The sequence below is a fragment of the Octodon degus genome, unplaced genomic scaffold (genome assembly GCF_000260255.1).
Source record: "Octodon degus isolate 3935 unplaced genomic scaffold, OctDeg1.0 scaffold00121, whole genome shotgun sequence".
NCBI lineage: Eukaryota > Metazoa > Chordata > Mammalia > Rodentia > Octodontidae > Octodon > Octodon degus.
This window is the reverse complement of record NW_004524697.1, coordinates 2,703,485-2,724,155: the sequence shown is the minus strand read 5'-3', so window position 1 is coordinate 2,724,155 and position 20,671 is coordinate 2,703,485. Positions and strand designations below refer to the sequence as shown.

Below are 20,671 nucleotides of genomic sequence, written 5' to 3'. Positions count from 1 at the left end.
AAAAAAATTTCACATTTAACTTTTACTCATCTTGGTTCCCCTGTTTCTGACAGTTTTTTTTTTTTTTTTTTGGTGAGATAGAGGGTTAACAGCCAAACTCTTGGCCATCCATGACAATTACAGTCAATGTAGTTGCTTTATGCTGGACAGAAATCGCAGAATCCAGTGACATCCCATTGACAGTCATCATTTTAAATATGACTTCTGTCATGAGATTTTTTCCCCATAATTTTATTGAGAAACAAATAGCAGTGAGACAGTTTCAAATCAAATTGGTAGGACAGTTTCAATAATTAACACATTGCATACTCTCTTCCTAGTGGTTATTTGCTATAAAAGATACAGACATGATATCCTATTTACAAACACTATTACAACAAATCCCTCTATTCATTATGAGACTGTAACTGTATATCTATCCTAACCACTTTGAATACACAGATACAAAATGGACATTCATCTGTATCCCCTTTTTTTTGGTTAAGTTTCATTATTTGAATATTATAGGTGTGTTAACTCAGCAAAATATTCTAAAAGAGTCCAGTAGTCCATAACAGTATTGAGCCTTCCATTTGACTGGCAGTGTCAGAAATTGTTGACCTGAGTCCCCTACAGCTCAACATAACACCATGACTTTACTTCTTCTATTTCATTTTTGTACTTTTCTGCTGGATGGTTAAGACCAAGGTAAAGCAAGACCTATGCAACAAGAGTTGCAGCTGTCATGAGATTAAAGTGGGTTAGAATCTGAATCTGCTGCGGTATACCTTTTCACAGTGTCTTCCATAAATTCACTTGAGCGATCTGATGTAGACAGAATTCTGGAGAAAGCTTGGTAGCAGTATTAATCGGTGGGATGTAGTGTAAGCAGAATAGTGCCATTTTCTTTTAATTTCCTTTGATAAGCATAATAAAGTAAAAATGTCATTAGTTGGCTCAAAATAACAAGTTATTGTTCATCTAGACTTACTGTTGAATGTGCACAAGTGTAGATTGGCTACTTTTAATATCTTAATGTTAGTTTTCCAATATTTTTTTCACTAAGGTCTGTCTTGAAAATGACCAGCAGTAGCTATAAGTCTTCTTCTGTAGTGCTCACGTTTGCTCACCCTTTCAGTTGTGCTAGTCTCCTAGTACCTTTTTCGCCTACAGAACTAAACTATCTTGGTATCTTACTTTTCTTAAAATTATTCTGCTGTTACTGAAAATGATGTGATCCAGAGAAATACTTTGTGTTCCAAAATGTCATTTCCAGTGGTAGAAATAATGTGTTCCAGGACATTGGAAAAAGGGAAGATGGAAAGTTGTTGCAGTGTTAGACGAACAGTTACGTTTACTGGAAAGACCCCATGTGCCCTTGGGAAGCCTGTGGGAAGAGATACACTTAGAGGTAATGGATGTCTTGTGGGGAGGATTGTGTTAGATTAGGTGGGCAAGGGACCTAAAGCAAGCTCCAACCTACAAACATTACCCAGTGGTGAAACCCGTGTAGGGTTTTTGTTTTGTTTTTTCAGTTACAACTAAATTAGTTCCTACTTCATCTTTCCCAGGAAAGTAAAAGCTAGTAAGGAAATATTAGTTTTCTTTTCACTACTGAGGTTTGAACCCAAGGCCTTCTCACTGAAAAATGTCTCCAAACATTTTTCTTTTCTTTTCTTTTTTCTTTCTTTCTTTCTTTTTTTTTTTTTTTTTGAGTCAAGGTCTCACTAAGTCACTCAGGCTAGGCTCAAATTTGTGATCCTCCTGCTTCAACCTTCCAGAGTACTGGAATTCCAGGTGTCTGCCACTACTAGTCTAGAAAATCTTTTCCTGCTTCCATGTCCCCAACTAACTGCAGACATTCTAAATGATATTAAATAAGGCTGATCTTCTCAGCCAGTGCTTTGTGTAATTTGATTTCAGGATTACTTCCTCCCCACCTCAGCTATCTCCAATTCAATCATACCTGAAAGTCCTTCTGCCTAAAAATGTAAATGGTAATTAATTAGCTGAGAAATAGTGACTGAAAAGTCCATATTTAAAAGTGTTCTCAGCAACTCACCATTTATTGGGAAAGACTGTCCCTTTTTTACTGCTACTTAGTGTCATCTTTGACGTACACCTGTTGTCAGTCTGTGTGTTCGAGATTTAGCGGTGTGGCAGTCTCCTAATAGAGATGGGCTCTAGGCTCTTTCTGTCCTGAGCTAAGAATTAGTCAAGACAAGCACAAATGGTAGCAAAGCTTTATTAAAGGTAGGAAGAGGGCTCTGCGGAGCAAGTCTGCGCCAAGTGAATATACCCTCCACTGTGAGGGTGGTTACTGTGCAGGCGAACACGGTAGCACTCAATGGGAACTGTCCTTTTTGTGTTACCTAGTCCCTGGGCTGGTCATGCTTAGGTCATCCTATGGAAAACCTGTTCAAGTTCACAAGAGCAGCACACATCTGGGGCTTTGAGAACCATTCTGTGCACGTGTCCTGGGCTTTTGTAATTGCCAGGTCACACCTGACGCCCCAGCCAGCTTGGCCAAGCCCTGATCTCCGGTCCCATGTGCACTGATTGTTTCTGGACTTTGTTTCTTTCACTGCTCTGTACATCTTTTCACTAATTCCAAATTTAATTTTATAAAAAAGTCTTCATACACAATATAAAATTTAAGTCTCCAACTTGATTTTCAAGATTTTGATAGTTAACCGTTAGCTTTTACAAGCCTTTTAGAATCAGCTTGTCGCTTTCCAGCCCCTCCCCCCAAATACAGCATTTCATGCAATGGGTTTATCAGGACATGACCCACAACATTCCTGGAGCAGTCTGGGTGATTTTCACTTTGAAATTTTCTTTTCTTTCATACACTGACTCTGTACTCACCAACTGTCTCTTCTCTAGTGATCTCTCCTCACATCCTGAAAACTTTATTTTCATAGTGCCCATCCTTTTTTTTTTTTTTTTTTGGTGGAACCGGGGATTGAACTCAGACCCTTGTGCTTGCCAGGGAAGCGCTTATTCCACTGAGCCATCTCCCTGGCCCCTCATAGTGCCCATCTTTGTGCGAGTGTTCAGTTGAGCCTGGCTCCCCAGACAGAGGTGTGTGGCAGTGGTTGGTGCCTGGCTTGCGCCTTCCTGTGAGCATGTTAGATCAGACACCGACCTTTTCTTTGGCGTCTTCCTCAGTGTCCGCTTCCCTTCAATCCCCTAGGCTTATCTGTGTTGCCTAGAGCAGAACTGGACAATCTGCTGCCATAGAGGATATAATCGAGCAGTTTTGTACAACAGAGGTATAAGAAGAAACTATATTTTTATTTCCTTGTTCCATATTTGCCTTGTCTGCTGTTTTCAAACTCGATACCTCTTCTGTTCTATTTCCTCAGACTGTAAAACTCTTACCAAGGAAGTGCGGTAATAGTAGCTTAGCTGGATGAATTATTGGTGAAGCTTAAAACTTTTTTAAAAACTCATTCATTTTTACTCTATAAAAGTTATCTGGTTGGCATCTATTTAAAGTCAGAGCCCTGGGAATAATGACTATTTTTTGTGCTGAATTTCTTTGTTTCTAATTTTTACTGATAGTATTATGTAGCTTCCATAGGCATCCAAAATAGCCATTAATCAAGGTTATTTCAACTTTAGATGTCTTTCCAAATAACACTTTATTTTTCTAATTTAAATGTGTTGAAAAAGGTCTTGAATTATAACATAAACCTAAGGCAAACTTACCTTTTGTAAAGAAAAATGTTGATGGGTACAGCAGAAGCTTATTTTATATTCAGGAATTTCTAATACATAGATTATAAGCAATGAGTACTTGACCAGTAGGGAAAAGAATAAGTTAGAAATATAACTAGGATTAGATAAAATATGGTAAGTGGCCACCTGCAGTATGTATAAAATAGAATAGAGAAGCTTCAAAGCATACACAGATTTAACCAGTGATTCATGGATTTTTATTTTTAGGTGAAAAATTATTTTAAGAGTTGGAGCTGAGTCTAATGTGAAATGATGGCAACAGGTGACTTAAAAAGAAGCTTACGGAAACTAGAGCAAGTACTTCGCCTGTTAAATTATCCTAAAGAGGTGGATTATGTTGGGTAAGCTATAATAGCCAACTTAGTTGTTTTCATTTTGCTAAAAATTTGGGATACTGTATGACATGAGAGGAACACTTAAAGAAAATGATTTTTTTGTCTCTGTCTTATTAAAATTTACTCTGAAATGGTTAAAATGTTTTGGAAAACAATTCAGAAAGTTATTTATAGGTATGAATTTATGAAAAATTCCAAGCCATGACGTTTAAGATATGTTTATAAGCACAATATATGTCAGTGTAATGTATTACCTCTATAATTTTAAATCTATGGATGTGTAATTGATTTTATTACTTATATAGCTTACTGTTATATTCACTGGATGCTATTTCTTATTAAATAAATCTATAATCAGAGATTGCTACCATTTCTTTTCAGTCTTTATTCATTTATGGAGCATAGATTTTATGCTTTCAAACTATGTTCTTTTTGATAGAGACAATTCTGGTTAGTAAGATTTCCTATGGCAACCTGTACCAAAATTCCTGATTAATTTTTTATAGAGTATAGCAACATGTGCTTTTCCTTTATGTTTATATAATATAGCACAGTTTATTTCAGAGGTTTTTTTTTTTTTTTTATTTTTTAGACATAGTCCTGCAGGTACCTAACCAGTCCTCAGATTCACTGTGTACCCCTGGCTGGTCTTAAACTCCTAATCCTCCTGCTTCAGCCTCCCAAATACTGGGATTGTAAGCAGGTATCACTGTCCCTGGCTTTATGCGTTTCTTTATTTTTTTAATATCCCTAGTTATTTATAGCACATACTCTTAACTGTCATGAATGATTGATTTAGTAATAGTCTGCCATTAGCTGAGGTCTAGGACTTCTCTTGTTCATTGTTGGGTCTCCACATCAGGAACTGAGCCTCATAAGAGACAGAATGAATGGACGAGTATGGAGAGAATCCAGGGTAGGCATCTACTTGAGTATGGAGGAAAACTTGGTCATTGCAGCTACTCTGGAGAGACCTTGAATAATGGACTTTATGTAAAACAGTAAACCTTATAATTATACACTGGGAGAACTAGCCCCAGAGAAGGCTATGGAGGAAAGGGTAATGAGGAGAATTAAGAGTCAAGTTACTGTTTTTACGATATTATATGTAAGAAACAAATATAATCATAGTATGTGCCAGTCATCATTTTGGTTTTATCGTGTGTGTGAGTGTATCCGTGTGTTTATAGTTCTGGCGATTGAACCTAGGATCATTGTACAGAGCCACATCCCCAGCCCGTTTTTACTTTTTGAAACAGGGTCTCATTACATTGCCAGGCAGGGCCCAACTTTGTGATCCCCTTGCTTCAGCCTCCCAGAGTGCTGGGATAATAGGCCTGCACTACCGGGACCCTGCTTGTACCAACTATCTTGGTACTTCAAACCAGGAAAATCTTGACGATCCAGAATTGTGAGGACTTGACCAGGTCAAATAGACAAATTTTCCTGTCATCACTTTATACATCAGCATTTTAAAATACATTTTAGATGAATAAACCAGCATTTTCCTCTTTTCTGTGTAGTGTCTGAACATTTTTGTTACTGACCCAAGAGCACTTTTTTTAGATTGTTTCCTAACAAGCTATTTATAAGATCTATTTAGATAGATAGCATAATTGTTAGTAAAGCCGTGGTATTCTTGTGAACAGCTAGGCAGTAAGTATAGTAAATGGGCTGTTGGTACTACAGAGCAGTACTACAGTAGGTTTGTGAGCATGCCAACAGGTGGGTAATAGTACTATGTGGTAGTCCTAGAGTAACGTGGAGCTGGAGATGAATCTGGAGGGTCATGTATCACTCAGCTATTGTGGCCATAGTGTGAAGTTGTTGAAATTTTTAATACTTCCTTGATTTATAACTTTAAGAATTGTGTGCATTCGAAGTCCACTTTTTTCCCTAACAGTCTGATAAAGGGAGACACAGCAGCCACGCTGCCCATCATCAGCTATTCTCTGACCTCATACTCTCCCTATGTGACAGAGCATCTCATGGAATGCAATGTCGAGCTCATAGCGAAGAATGACCTGCGCTTCACAGATACTGTCTATAAGGTATTTTGAACTTATGAAGCAATACTTATTTTTAGACGTTGTTGAATGATTTTTTAGAAAATATCGTCTTGATAATACCTTAAATACAGCTATAGGTCACTTCACAGTGGGCATATATTCTGCGGAGTGTGTCAGTAGGTGATATAGTGTAGTTTACTTCCACACCAAGGCTATATGGTATGCTATACTTACTGCTCTTAGGCTACAAATATGTGTTGTGGTGCTGAATAGTGTAGGTAATTGCAATAACACAATTGTGTATCTAAACATAGGAAAAGTACAATACAATACTAGGCAGTAGAACATTTTCAGTTCCATAGTAATCTTATAGGACTACTGTTGTGTATCTGTATGGTCTGTCACTGACCAAAATGTTAATGTGGTACATCACTCTGTGTGCAACAAGTATTGTTGACAGAGTGTTTTCTTTTTCTATTTTTCCTTTTTTTCTTTTTTTTGGTGGAACTGGGAATTAAACTCAGGCCCTTGCGCTTACCAGGCAAGTGCTTACTCTACTGAGATATCTCCCTGGCCCTCCAGAGTGTTTTCATATTATTGCGTCTGTATCATTAAAATACAGTCTATATTGAAATCAAGAAGCAATTCAAGGGACTGGGGAAATAGCTTGGAGGTCCAAGCACCTGCCTGGCTAACTCAGAGACCCAGGTTCGATCCCCTATACCATGTGCCACTGTGGTGTACAGTGCCAGCCGCTGAAACCAGGTACGGTAGCACACGCCTGTAATCCCAGCCCTGGGGAGCCTGAGACAGGAGGATCACTGTGATCTGAGCTGCATAGCAAGACCCTGTACTAAATAAATGATTTTTTTTTTTTAAAGTTGCAATTCAAGTTTTCTCTGTGAATGTTTTTACCCTTATGTTGTGACAACTGGTATATATTTGTCAGTGGCTATCATTTGCCCTTTTTATGTCAAATTTGGTACACTGGTAGAAGTTAGAAATGTAACTGTATTCAGTTAAAGTTGTAGTTCATGGAATTATGAGCTAATTTAATTATTTGTAAAAAAGGAGTCAAACTTCGTGATAATTTTTTTGAGATCTGAGACCAGGTCTTATATCTACCTCTTTTATATGAGTATTGAATTTTAATCTATTTGACCCTTTAAAACAACCTATTTGGATGTTAATTTTTGCTCAAATGCTGTAGTTTTCTTAAATGTTTTTATAGTAAATCCTATTTATCACAACTAATCTGTAACAGAAGGTGGAATTGCATTTCTTGAAATAGGACCTTTTATATATAGCTCTGTTAATCTTCTGTTTAATCGTACGGGTTTTTTTTTTTTTTTTTTTATTCCAAAGGTTTCATGGAACATTATATGACTTTCTAAGAAATTCTGGGGTTCTGCATAGTAGAACTATGGAAACTGTTGGTCCATTTCCAAATGAGAGACTGAGCCCAAAAGTCCTACTGACTTATCCAAGAGTCACACAGTAGTAGAATAACTACACACAGCTACAGGTTTCTAGAATCTAGTTTGGTATTCTGATGAGTTAAGACATTTTTCTAGTACTTTTGAGAATATTTGACTTTTTGATGATTGACTGTGTTTTTCTATCTCTGGACAGCCATCTCTCTGGCACAGGCTAGCCACCTGTTTTCTACCTGGATACCTCTCCTACTGGGTCATGACTCACACAGATCTATAAACCTCTTTAGTAACCTTTAGTTAATGGCTTGATCCACCTTGCCTTCTCAAAGGTAGCTATCGCTCTTCCTGACCAGGTGGCTATTTATCACTTTAGATTATAGAAAGAAACTGCTCCTAATCATTATATTGATCTTTCTCTTTGAAGCTTCTTCGTGATCAATTTGATTATAAACCAATTTTGTCAAAAAAGCAGTTTATGCAACATGGGTTTGCAGAATGGAAAATCGAAATTGCTTGTGATGTTTTGAATTGTGTGATGAAAAAGCACAAGGAATTGTCTGGTGTTGATAAGGTAATTTTATGAGTAGATTTTACTGCTAGTGTATGCTAAATGGCCCAGTATTTTGATATATGAAATTAGTACACTAAAAGTAAATTATTCATGTAATTACTTCAGTATTCAAAGTTGTATTTAAAAAATAAAGTTATAAAGTTCATGTTTAAATACTAGTCAGTTGTTTTTACACATCTGTGACTTGGAACTGCTTGTAGTAAGTTCAAAGGTAATGCATTTTTTTGCCACTGATTTTTTAAAAGACAAAGTTTCATTAGAGTCTCATTATTTATCAGTTATATTTCAGAAGTGGGCATTTAGGTGATAGTGGAATTAAGTTTTATTATGCTTTCACAGAAAATTGTTGTGTCTTAACACATTGTTGTTGATTTTTAGACTTCTTTACAACTAAGAAAGAAAATCATTTCTCACTCAGAACCTTCATCAAGCAATGAGAAAACACCTGTGGAAACTGTCGGCATTGATGTTGCTGGCAGATGTATGACTTCAGGAAAGGTAGAAAAACTACAAAGAAAGTGTGCTGTGTAATTTATGAGTTATGTGATTAACAAATCTGAGCTGTAAGAGTCACTTCTTTGGGCACTTGGTAAGAAAGCTGCCCAGGATGGCACATTACAGGAATACTTTTATCAGCATGTGCCATTTAGTCTTTGGAAAACATTCCTAAAGCTACAAGGAAAGCCTAGAAATGTAAAATTGACTGACCTTTTTATTGTAGTTTGAATTCTGCCTCATTTTTCTGGTAAAATACTAGAATAATAAAAAATACTGATGACTTAGACAGTTACAGTATACAGTGATCCGCATTTGTTCTTAATTATGTATCTGGACTTCCTAAAACATGAAAATACAGCATATGAAAAACCTACCCTTAGTAATGATTTAATTGTAACTAGGAGAATGAATTATCTAATGGTTTATAACTTGCAAATATGGAATGCAGTTTGGAGTATGTTTAGTATTTTCCTGTTGTTCATAGATACCTTCTTTGCCTTTGTATTCTCTGTGCATGTGTGGTACAATTAATCCAATATACTTACAGATGTAGGTGTTCCATCTCCAGGGGAGGTTTAAGTCAAAATGCTTTTTAATGGTACGTGTACTTTCAGCTGAGTTGCATTTGAAGAAAACTTTGAGATTTAAGGGTAGAATACCAGATGAAAATCACTGCCTAATTAGCTAAAGGATGTAAAACTGAAGTACAATCTAGTGAATGCTTGCTGCCTGACTCTACTCTAAATGATTTAACAATAAACACACTCCTGGGCCTTTTTAAAGTGTAATCTGACCCGAAGACCAGGTTCGTGTGCCAGTAAGTTTAAAAATGTGATTGCTTTGCTCCAGGTAATGAGGTCACTAAGAAAAGAAATTGTAAGGGGCATAGGTCTGCATGATTGCCTGTACTCCTCGTCTGCTTGCACCTCTAAGTTGCCTAACTTTTTATTAGTTGTACATAATCTTATTTTCCAACTGTTAAATGATTCATATTGTGTATCCTCCTCAAGGAGAAATAAATAAGGATTTTTCTTAGTTATACTGGTTTTATCTTCATTGTGCTTAGCACAGTACTAAGTACACTGTAGAAAATTATTAAATGCAGGTTGATATAGCAATATTCTTTTCAATTTTTTATTTCAATATGGGGACTGAAGAATAATGAAACTGCTCTAAAAAAGAAAACGCAGCCTTCCGAGACATTACACCTGTTTTCAATCTTCAAGTTTTCTTTGCTTCCCATTAAAATTAAAGGATTTACATAATATTTTTAATTATCAGAAATTTGAATAAATATTAAAAGTCCTCAGATTTATAGAAGATATAGTCCACAAATAGATGTCTGTTTTTATATAAAAATTGAGTCAGTTTTACTACAGCAAATTGTCTCCTTCCCAAAGCCTTAGACTAAATGTTGTTCGTAACTGTTTTGGCATATGTACTAAGTTCTATAATAGATATTCACGTTACTCTTAGAAAAAAAAAAGAAGGCAGAAGAGCCCTGTTGTTTAAATATATAGTGTGACCTAGTTCTTTTTATCAGGACTTCCCTTTGTCATTATGAAATCTGAACGGTTTGTTGAAGATCTAATACATTATGACTTAATAGGAAGAAGTCATGATGAATCTTACATGTCTGGTTCTTGGTTATTTGTACATGATGTGAAAACTTTTTATTGTGGAACATTTAAAACATTTATATCATCTAGTTTCAACAATTTATAAACTGCTAATCTTGTTTCATTTTCATTTTGACCACTTTCCCGAACTATTTGGAAAACACAGATATCTTTAATTACTTCAGAATACAAAAATGTTTTTAAAAATCCAAAGTATAATTTCTTCATCACATGTACTCTAGTAATACTTCATACCACTCTGATATATACGTAAATTGTGGTAGTTTAGACTTGTTGAAATCTTTAAAGGAAGGCTAGGTATTCTCTCTCTTTTTTTTGTTTTAATCATTGTATGTGTATTTAAAACAATATGGGAATAAAACCAGTAAAGCATTTCTTACATACTTGTCTCTGCAGAAGAAAGCGCTGGTGATCCGCCACCTGTATAATGAAAGTGATGGTAACCTTGCTGACGAAGAGACTGAAAGCTCAGTCACAGAAGACACTGGAGTATGTGATGTGTCCGACTTACAGGCTTCTGAAATAAAGGTTGCTGAACTACAGGTCCCTACAACCAAAGCTGAGGAGGAAGTAAGAATGTTAGACTTTTTTAAAAAGATGCCAGTGTTTTTTTCTTTGATGTCTATGATTAACTTAGCGTTGAAAATCTGGAATATTTCTGTTGAAATTATTAATCATGCCATATTACCTGTGTTATTACTTAAGAATTCACAAGTTTTACTGGCTCTAATTTAACACATGTTATTTGATTTGATTCTTCTGGTTAGCATTTTGGCTATGTGTTGAGTATTGCAAAGAAAGGTGAGACCTGGGACGTGGCTTCAAGGACTTTACAATCTAGTGAGCCAGCTGCCTGCCACTTTGTGTAGTGAGGGTTTTCCCCCACTTATTTCCTTCATTAGTAAATGGAAAATCTTGGTCCTTCATTGCCCTGTCATTTTCCTTTCTTAGTTCCTGCTATCCTTTGCTGTCTCCTAGAATACCATATTTGTTACTCTTTATTGTCACAAACCCCACTCTGTGTCTAATCTCTGTTGTTTCTTCCAAAGCATCTTTATCTACGTTCTGTGACATCTATTCATCTTATGTTTAACTCAAAAACATCTTAAGTAGATACTATTATTGTTTTTTTCTTTCTTTCTTTTTTTTTTTTTTTTTTGAGTGAGAAAATGGGGGCATCAAATTATAAATGATGGGCAAACTAGTTTTCGTGTCGCATAGCCTGCCCTTAGTAGTAGCTGTCTTGATTCTCAGGCTGTACTGCCTCTTCTCACTGTAGGAATACCAGAGTAGAAACTGATTGATTTTGGAGGAACTTCAGTTCCTATATTATTGTCTCTAATCTTTTGAATTACTGTAGGATATAAAGAGTAATCCTGAGATTACTGCACTGCGAACTATGCTTGCCGAATGTCAAGAAAAACTTAGTAAGTTGACTTGGATAGAGAAAAGGCTAGACTCTTTGGAAGAGACAATGAAAGGGAAAGTGATAGTAGATGAAAAGACCTGGACCAATCTTCTAAGTCGGATCACTCTTCTGGAAACTGAAATGCTTTTGTCTAAAAAGGTATTTTCTTTCCTTGATATATATAGAATATCTTAGATACAGTATTCTTTTTATTATGTATGTATTCTTTTGGAGAAGCTAAATATAACAAACATTTCCCACAGGTAGTAGGAGGTTTTTTTTTTTTTTTTTTTTTACTTTTATTTTATGCTTAATTTATTCCCGTGCCAAAAGTTTTTGTTTCTTGTTTCTTCTGAGAAATCTTTTTCTTCTATGCACCTTCCTCCTCTGGTTTAGGAATCATTTGTTCCTTTTCAGTAAGGATTATCTCAATGTGGCAGGGGGAGCTCATGTATGGATTGATCCAGCCATGAGCTCTATAAGTAGGGCGGCACATCTTGGGTGCTTTGTTCACCTGGGTATGTTCAGTAACCAGAGAATTTACATCTAAATCCTTAAGTTCAGCATTACTCTGCATTTTTAAGCATGTGCAGCAAAAATGCAACACTCTTTTAGAGCTACCAACCCTGCATCCAGCCCCACTGTTTGGCCTGGGCACACCTACCAGCTCCACCATTGTAATGTAGGAATGGCACACACTGCTTCTTTAATGTGACATCCTTCAGATACCTTGGTGGCCTTTGGATGTGCATAATCTTGAGGGTGTGGGCAGTTTCACACGTGTTCTTAAAGTGAACGTGAAGATTTAAGCCTCTCAATTTGCATGATTTTGTGGGGTTTTCTAGGTTCAGAGAGTAATGAACCATTTTCACAGGTCAGCTCAGGTTGCTCACAGGAAGAGGGAAATTGTTTGAAGTCCTATATACATAATCGTTTTCTTTTCTTTCTTTTTTTTTTTTTTTTTATTTTTTTTTGTGTGTGTGTGTGTGTGTGTGTGTGTGTGGCCAGCTCAGCCCACCAGGGGGCGGGGCTGGCTGGCATGTGGTGCTGGGGGATTGAACCGTGGTCCCTGTGCTTTGCTAAGCTTGTTCTAAGTAGGTGCTTTAGACCACAGCCATCTCACCAGCCCTGTTTTCTTATTCTTATTGTGGCTGTTGTTTTTCTCTTCATCAAATAAGACAGTCTGAGCTTTTACTTGATGATAGTACTTGAAGTGCTTAAAATGAGGCAAGAATATATGTGCTCTGTTTATGTAAACTTTCAGGTTATTTTATATCTTGTAATAGCATGAATGGTTTTTCTAATTTGCGGGAAAAGTAGAAGAGGAAAATTTGAAAGTACAGGGTTTTTTTATTACAATCAGGATACGAATTTCACAGAAATAGTTGCTAAATTTATGTTGCTTTATTGAATCTGAGCAATTTGTTTCTATTACCTATTACGTAAAATTCAATTTCTGGTCTGTCTTTTTCTTCCTAGAGTAAAGTTGATAGGCTCAAAAAGCTTATTATCTGCTTGTATTATTAAAAGATTTATTTCTTGTATGTAAGAATTCTTATGTATTGCTTTATAAGTAAGTTACATAACTATTTCTTATACCATCCTCTGTGTGTGTGTGTGTGTGTGTGTGTGTGTGTGTGTGTGTGTGTGTGTTTGGTACAGGGTCTACAGGGTCTCACTACATAGATCCAGCTCATAGTGATTCTCCTGTGTTCAGCCTCCCAAATGCTGGGATCACAGGTGTGCACCACCACGCCCAGTCTCTTTGGGCATCTCAGCATGCCCCAGAGGCCGGGACCAGGACAGCATGGCGGGGATCAAACCCTGACCGCTGTGCTCTGCCTAAGCAGGCGCTTTAGTCTGCTGAGCTGTCTGGCTAGCCCTCCATCATTGTATTTTTATGATTGACATTATAAAATAAAAACACTATTCATTTTCTAAATATTTAACTGTTTTGCAGAATGAATATGTGGAGTTTAATGTAGTGAGTGACAACTATGCTGCCAGTAGTGACGTAGATCTGGTGACTCTTGGTAAGTTTCTAATGATGTTAGTGTTGGTGCTACACTACAGAGAGTTCAGAAAAGGAATATTGAGGGATACTTGGTGATTGTATTATTCTCAAGCCTCAGTTTTTAAAAGAAATTTCAAATCTTTTGGGAACAAAGAAATAAACCTGTAGGCTTCTAAAGCCAAATATTGCTTAATAAACCACATACCTTGTGGAGCACAGACAAAGAAACTTCATTGTTCGAAGCTGCAAACGATATTTGGGTCTTTTAATCATGCCAGCATAATAAAATATTTTAAAACAAAAATAAACATCTAGAATTTCTAATTTGAAACTTAAGTAGTAGCATTCTTATGTGTGAATGACATGCCTGAGAGATGAGTTTTTAGTAAGTTGTGAAGTATCACAAATCTCTTGCACTTGGGAGCTCACTGGTGGGCTTTGCTGTCACCAGCTTCACAGTGACGTTTTCAGTGTGGCGGAGCAACAGGGTCTCTGGTTTTCAGCAGCAGCTTTCGTTCTTTTGTTTCTCCTAGTCTTTTAAAAGACTAAGGTCTAAATTTCTCTATATCTATGATTAATGCATATTTATAGAAATACGCTGTACAATGGAGAATTCATGAAGTTACATTGTAATATTCATAGGTGTTCTCAGCATCAGGTCTTTATTTTTTTTATCATCAAGTCTTTAAAGTACATATAATAACAATAATAATACATTGTAGTAGTATATGCTGGCATTGTTGTGATTATTAGATAATTTATTTAATTCTCAAAATAACCAGGGTGATTCCTGTTATTGTCTGTATTTTAGAGTAGAGGAAGTGAGGTGCAGTGAGATTAACTGAGCCATAAGTCACATTGCTATTGATTGGTGGATAGCTTTAAACTGAGACCGCTGACTCTGAAATTTTTTCTTAAGAGCTACATACTTGGTGCTCATGCCAAAATCATTATACACAGAGCAATTTAAGTGATTTGTCTATTAAATTCAATCATTGGTGATGCTACTTTAGGTATTAAGCTTATTACAGACTACCAATACCATATTTGGCTTTTTTCCATTGATCATTTATGCATCTCTTCCACAAATATTAAACCCTAACTAGTTTCCTGAGAGCAAAATTATTAGTCTGTCTAGCAGATAGGAAATAACTTCTGTCTCTAATATACTATAGCCTAAGTGTTATTGAAAGAACATTGAATCTGCTATTTATGAAACATTGGCTTATCAAGCTCAATTTTGCAGTGAGCTTATTTCTTTAATAATAAAATTACTGTGGAACATAGTATACCTTCTCCTGTGTATAATACACGTGGCCAGGTGCAAGCCAGTGTACTGAGTAGTAAGATAGAGCACTGTAGGTTGTCAGTAAGGTGAGTGGCTGATGTCACAGGTGGTCATCTAGCCCAGATAAATCAGAGGGTCAAGTTGGTAAAGCCTTACACGTTATGCTGTACACATGCTGCTACTTGGGAGCAGGAGGTTGGATTTCTTTTCTTTTTTCTTTTTTCAAAACATTTAAATTTAAAAAATTATTAGTACATTTCTACAGTATATAGTGATGATATTTATTGTGGGAATTGGTACTTGTATATAACACATCTCAATTTTTTCCATTTCCTCGCCACCCCCATATTAAATTTTTTCTTTTTTGTTTCTTGCTTTAATCAGATTTGTAAGTCTTTTTCAGGTTAATTCTGATAAGCACAGATTAATAGCCAGAAAGCACAGATTAATAGCCAGGAAACATATGAAATGCACCAGATAATTTTACTACCTGAAGGTACACTTATAGTTACGTGGGCCATGTTGGAGTAGTTTTTTGTTTTTTGGTTTTTTTTCCTCTTTTTTTTCTTATTGTCTCTTTATTTTGCACTCTGTATATTGGTTTTCTCATACAAGAGAAACCATGCTATATTTAAGCTTGTCTGTTTTCGTTCACTTAATGGTATAGTCTCACAGTGCAACTATTTTCCTACAAATGAATCAAGCTTAACTTTCACGAGAGTAGTAGTAGGTAGAGGGTTGATTTCAGTTGAATGCACACTGCAGTAATTTGTCTCCCTAGTCTTAGACTTGTGTTCAATTGAGGATGATTTTAGTGAGGTTCCAGGTTTGATTTCCTTTATCAAAAGAATAGTGTTCTTCAGTAAGGCACTTCAGTGTCTCACTTAAGAGTGTGGTAGGAGAGCATTTTCAGGACTGTACCTCAGTGGGGTGATTTTGGAGAGGATTTAAAGGAATTTTCAATATGCTGATTTTGGTGCTGTTAGACAGTTTAAAGACTGATGACAAGAATGAAGTGGACGTGTAGTTTTCAGTGGAAAACAAGCACTCTAGTTAGTGGAGAGAGAGCCGTAACTGGTCATTTTGGGGGTTACATAGCATGGTTGTTTTGTCTCTTCACACCTGCCACGTTTTATATTTTTCTGTTTTATAACCTCATATAATATTGCTTTTGCTGTGACATTATTTATATTCATGAGGGAACTAGTAACTCAGGTTAATTGCCAGACAGGCTACCAACTGTCAGAGCTGTGTTTTGTTCTGTGTACTTCATTTTATTCCTGTTTCTCTTCAGAAGAAAAGAATATATGATTAACCAAAACATGGCTCTAAAAACAAGAATGTGATTTGTTCCATTGGGATTGGAAGCAAGATTAACGGGCACATGGAGGAAGTGGAAGAGTAGAAAGACCGAATCATAGACTTTACCCCAAAGCCATAGAAAGGTTGTTATCAGCACTCACGTAGTCTCAGATGAGAGTTGATACTAAGGCACCAGTCATGATGATAGCAAGCAGGTAATTTAGTGGGGAGATATTTGTGGGTTTTTTTTTTTTTTTTTCTTCTTCTTCTTCTTCTTTTTTTGTAGTACCGGGGATTAAACTCAGGACCTTGCATTTGCCAAGCAGGCACTTAGGCTACTGAGCTATCTCGCTGGCTATCATGCTGGGGAGATATTTGGATATCAAAATTGGAAGGCTTTGGTTACTGATAGGAGAGGTGGAAGAATGGAAAAGTCAGGACTAGCTATTTGTATGGCTTATGTATTTGGGTGGCTGTTACTCTTAAGGAATCCAGGAGTAGGAGATTTGGGAAAAATAATGAATTCAGTTTGGAATCTAGTAAATTATGAAATAATAACGAATATCAAAAAAATCTTTGTCTATACACAGGGATCTCTGACTTGGTAATACTGCCTTACAAATTATTGAACAGTGAAACACTCAACTGTTCCATTATTGGTAAAAGGTATAATCACCCATGTTGGTGGTAAAAGATTAATACTTATGTAAGAACAGCTGGCTACATCTGACATCCCAAACCTTAGATTTCTTTTCTTCACAGGAATCTCTTAGCATTCACCACTGAAGCTCTCAGACAGCTTGCTCCTGAAGCCTGTGTCGGGAATGATTTGTCTTCCCTTTTCTTTCTAACCTGATGTTGCTTACCAGTTCTTTTGATGACCTCTGTGACATGGCTAAAAAACCCTTGATTTTTAAATAAGACCAAACTCATTCAACTGATCTGGGTATTAACCATGTGGCTGCTGCTCTGTGTGTTCTGTACTGTACCCCTCCTGAACCCCCTACGGGGCTGTCTCTCTGAATAATCTGCCAGCTTACATAATGCTGGCTTTCTTGTACCGTGAGACACATCCCTGAATGAGGATAGATAGCTCAAAGTCTAGGCCCCAACATGGGCCCAGGAGAGCCATCCCTTGGCCATTTGTTCTGTCTGTCTTGACTGCTTTGACTCCTTCCTCCCTTCCTCTTCTCTGCTTAAATTGCAGAGGACACTTGTCTGTTCTCACAAAATCATAAAAGATTCAGGGCATAGCAGATAATAGTTACTTCTCAGTTTCAGATTGTTCCTTAAAATTACCCATTGCCTATACGTCCTGCAAAACAGTCTGGACCTAGCCCATCTGCAGAACTGTGATCTTGACCCCTATGCTCGACTACTTGGGTAATGAGTAGGCCCCCAAACCAGCAAATAATTAATTCCAAAAGCCAACTTGCATTCTCCCTTAAAATTTAGAATTTGGACATTGAGGACAAGTCAGTCACTTTACCTGGAGCCTGGATTAGTTTGGCAATTCTGTGCAAATTCATGCTAATAAATAAGCAGCAGCCATTCTACAAGGAACGTAGATGATGAGGAAAGCGGGCAAAACACCTGGGTTTCCAGTGTCTCCAGCTTGAGTAGTAAGCCTGCAGACCCTGTCAGATGTGTGGTGGAGCTCTCCTCTCCTCTGCTTCAGCCTCCTGGTTAGTGCAGTACAGTCGGGCTCCACCAAACCTGGCTGCCTTTTGCAGTTTCTATGAGCAACTGTTTAGCATATGCATCTCTACATGCAGACAGCTACTCTCTCGAAAGAATACCAAAAAATTCATTTTTTGATTTGTAACAGTAGCTATTTTAGGTTAAAATGTTTATTCCTCTTCCATCTATAATAAAATTTTTAGATATTTGGCACCACAGTGAAAGGAAAAGATAACTTCAAACTTAATTCCACCTTCACAGATGGAAAAGTCAAAGAGGAGAGTCTAGCACATGTCCCTCCGTCCTCTGGCTATAGTACAGAGTCGACAAATTCAACTCCCAGAGCCTCAACTATTACTTACTGTGGTTTGAACGATGTCTCAGAGGTAAGAAAAACTGACACCTGCCTAGATGATTTCTTTCAGAGGTTAAGAAAACATTGATGTTAGTCATATATTATTAGCAATGATAATGGCAAAGCTGTAAGTCTTAATCTCAGAAATTATGAGCAAATAGCACTTAATGAAATATTTCAGACTGTTTTACATGTTCATGGTCCATTTTTGAGGATGAGTTACTTTAAGAAATCACCTAAATTTGTTGCTTTTTAAATTAAAGGAAACAACAATCCAGAAAATGGAAAGGATGAAAAAAATGTAAGTAACAGAAAGGGGCAACAGAAATTCATTTCTCTCTAAGGAATTGTATTGGATTTCAGTATATGTAGAATGTGCATATGTGTTTCAAGCCTTAAAGGTCTCTCAGTCAGGTGTGGAATTTCCTTGAAGACTCCAGTGGATCATAAATCCACATACAGTTATGTGTTTGTGAGATGAGTCATTGTTTTGGTTTCCAACAAGCGATGTATGACAGTGTTAATAGAATTAACTGGATTAAAGAATGCAAAGGTAGTTTTGGTTAGTAGTTAATGAAGTGTTATCTTTTTTTGATAACTGATTAAGCAGAATGATAAACATATGGAGAAGAGCAGTTTGGAGACATTTTTAAAGTATCACTAATAAGGTATTATAAAGTAATACTAAAATGTCATTGCATAGTAAATGTCTGTATTACAGTATTTCAAATATAAAATATTTAAGATATAAAGACTTGAGAAAGTGTTTTTAGTGTTCTGATAAATGTTTAGTAATTTATGTTTAGTAAATGACATTACATCTGATTTATAAAGACTAGTTCAAAAAAATATAAAATGAACTTAGAATATTGTGTAAATTTTTTTAAAAACAATATTATGTAACCAAATAACTTTCGAAACTACATTTTTCTGAAAACAGTGTTAAAATAATTTAAGCACCAAGAATTTAGTTTTTTTCTCCTTTGGCCCTAGTATAAAATTTATCAGTACTTTAGTACCTATAGCTAACAATATGAAAAACTCAGACTTACTTTAGATGCAAAAGCATAAGTTTAGCAACTTATATCCTGTTCTTCATTATTATTTATTTTACTTACACATCATTTGTTTATTCTATTGCAGGTTTGAAGAAACTGCAGAGTTATTAAAATGCCCAAGTTACTAATTATAGAATTTTCTGCATGAGCTTCTGTAGAACTTTGGCTACTGTACATGTTGTATATTTTAAGAACTTTCTATATAATTTTAATGTACTGTAATATTTTTATTAAGAATTTGTATCCATTTGGTATGTGAGCTTTTCTATTCATTATTGAATAAATACTTTAGTATTTTTGAGCTATTCTTATACTGGTTTACTCTCATTTTTCTTAGGAAAAACTTACGTTCTAGTCCATTGCTTTTACAGAATGAAGTCATTACAGCAAGCACTGTATTTTTGTGTTGACATTTGTTGGCACTGTGCTAAGTAATATGTTTTTTAAAGTACAGGCTTGGGGATCATAGTTTACATCCTGTTGGAAGCGTTCCAGCTGGGGCCTCAGATCGTACCCCAGGGGCTCAGGCGCATGGTCTTGCCATCTGTGCTGACGAGTACGTTGCAGTGAAAAGTCAGAAGTGCTCATTGACAAATAAAACAAAAACACAGCTATTTCATGCTCAAAAAGTGGTAATATTAACATTGAGAAAGTAAGGATGAAATTCTCCTTTTGCAGTGAAACGGGCCCGCCGCTCACTGACACGCAGATGGAGTCACTTCGTGCTCTCGGGCTTTTAAGAGCAGGAGCGCCGACACAGCTGGTGGCAGCCGGTGCTAGAGGATGCGCAGTGAGGCTTTCCTTTCTGTTTTAGTGACAGCAAATGGTGAAGAGTTCTGGAGCGAAAAAGCCTTAGAAGAAAGTAAATAAAGAGACAAATTCACATAAAATTTTTTATATAAACATCTTTTTCTCACTTTGTAAATAAAAATACAATCATGGGGAATCAAGAGAATTGATTATTACTGTGAGGAGAAAGCACTTGTCTTTCTTATATTGATCATTGGGTTATATTTTATTTCATCTGTTTCTATATTCTAGTATTTCAAATATAAAATATTTAAGATATAAAGACTTGAGAAAGTGTTGTTAGTGTTCTGATAAATGTTTAGTAATTTAAAACTGAACTTTTACATTAATGTAAAGCATATGACCTTGAATTTGATAAACTTTTAATTATGTATGTAATGAATCCAATTAGATTTACTTTTCTGAGATTTATTTTAAGGTACATTTCTTTTTTTTTTTTCCTTTTTCTTTCTTTTCTTTTTTTTTTTTTTTTCAGTACCAGGGATTGAACTCAGGACCCTGCTCTTGCCAGGCAAGCGCTTATTCTACTCAGCCATCGCCCTGG

The 20,671-nt window shown here is 36.2% G+C and overlaps 1 protein-coding gene across 4 annotated transcripts in view; it reads left to right on the top strand.

The window, feature by feature from the left end:
- The window catches only part of Cep44 (centrosomal protein 44), a 21,190-nt gene extending 806 nt beyond the window's left edge, over positions 1-20,384 (top strand). The window contains exons 2-11 of one of the 4 annotated variants that reach the window (XM_004640226.2): positions 3,931-4,064; positions 5,962-6,109; positions 7,928-8,074; positions 8,453-8,572; positions 10,609-10,782; positions 11,573-11,779; positions 13,581-13,653; positions 18,166-18,290; positions 18,523-18,560; positions 19,403-20,384. In XM_004640226.2, the coding sequence (XP_004640283.2) occupies positions 3,973-4,064; positions 5,962-6,109; positions 7,928-8,074; positions 8,453-8,572; positions 10,609-10,782; positions 11,573-11,779; positions 13,581-13,653; positions 18,166-18,290; positions 18,523-18,560; positions 19,403-19,445 (1,167 nt within the window). In that variant the 5' untranslated portion in view covers positions 3,931-3,972 and the 3' untranslated portion in view covers positions 19,446-20,384. Of the gene's footprint in view, positions 1-3,159; positions 3,255-3,930; positions 4,065-5,961; positions 6,110-7,927; positions 8,075-8,452; positions 8,573-10,608; positions 10,783-11,572; positions 11,780-13,580; positions 13,654-18,165; positions 18,561-19,402 lie in introns of those variants that run through there. The other 3 variants (XR_002817857.1, XR_002817856.1, XM_023700113.1) reach the window with 3 other exon arrangements.
- Positions 20,385-20,671: the final 287 nt, after the last annotated feature.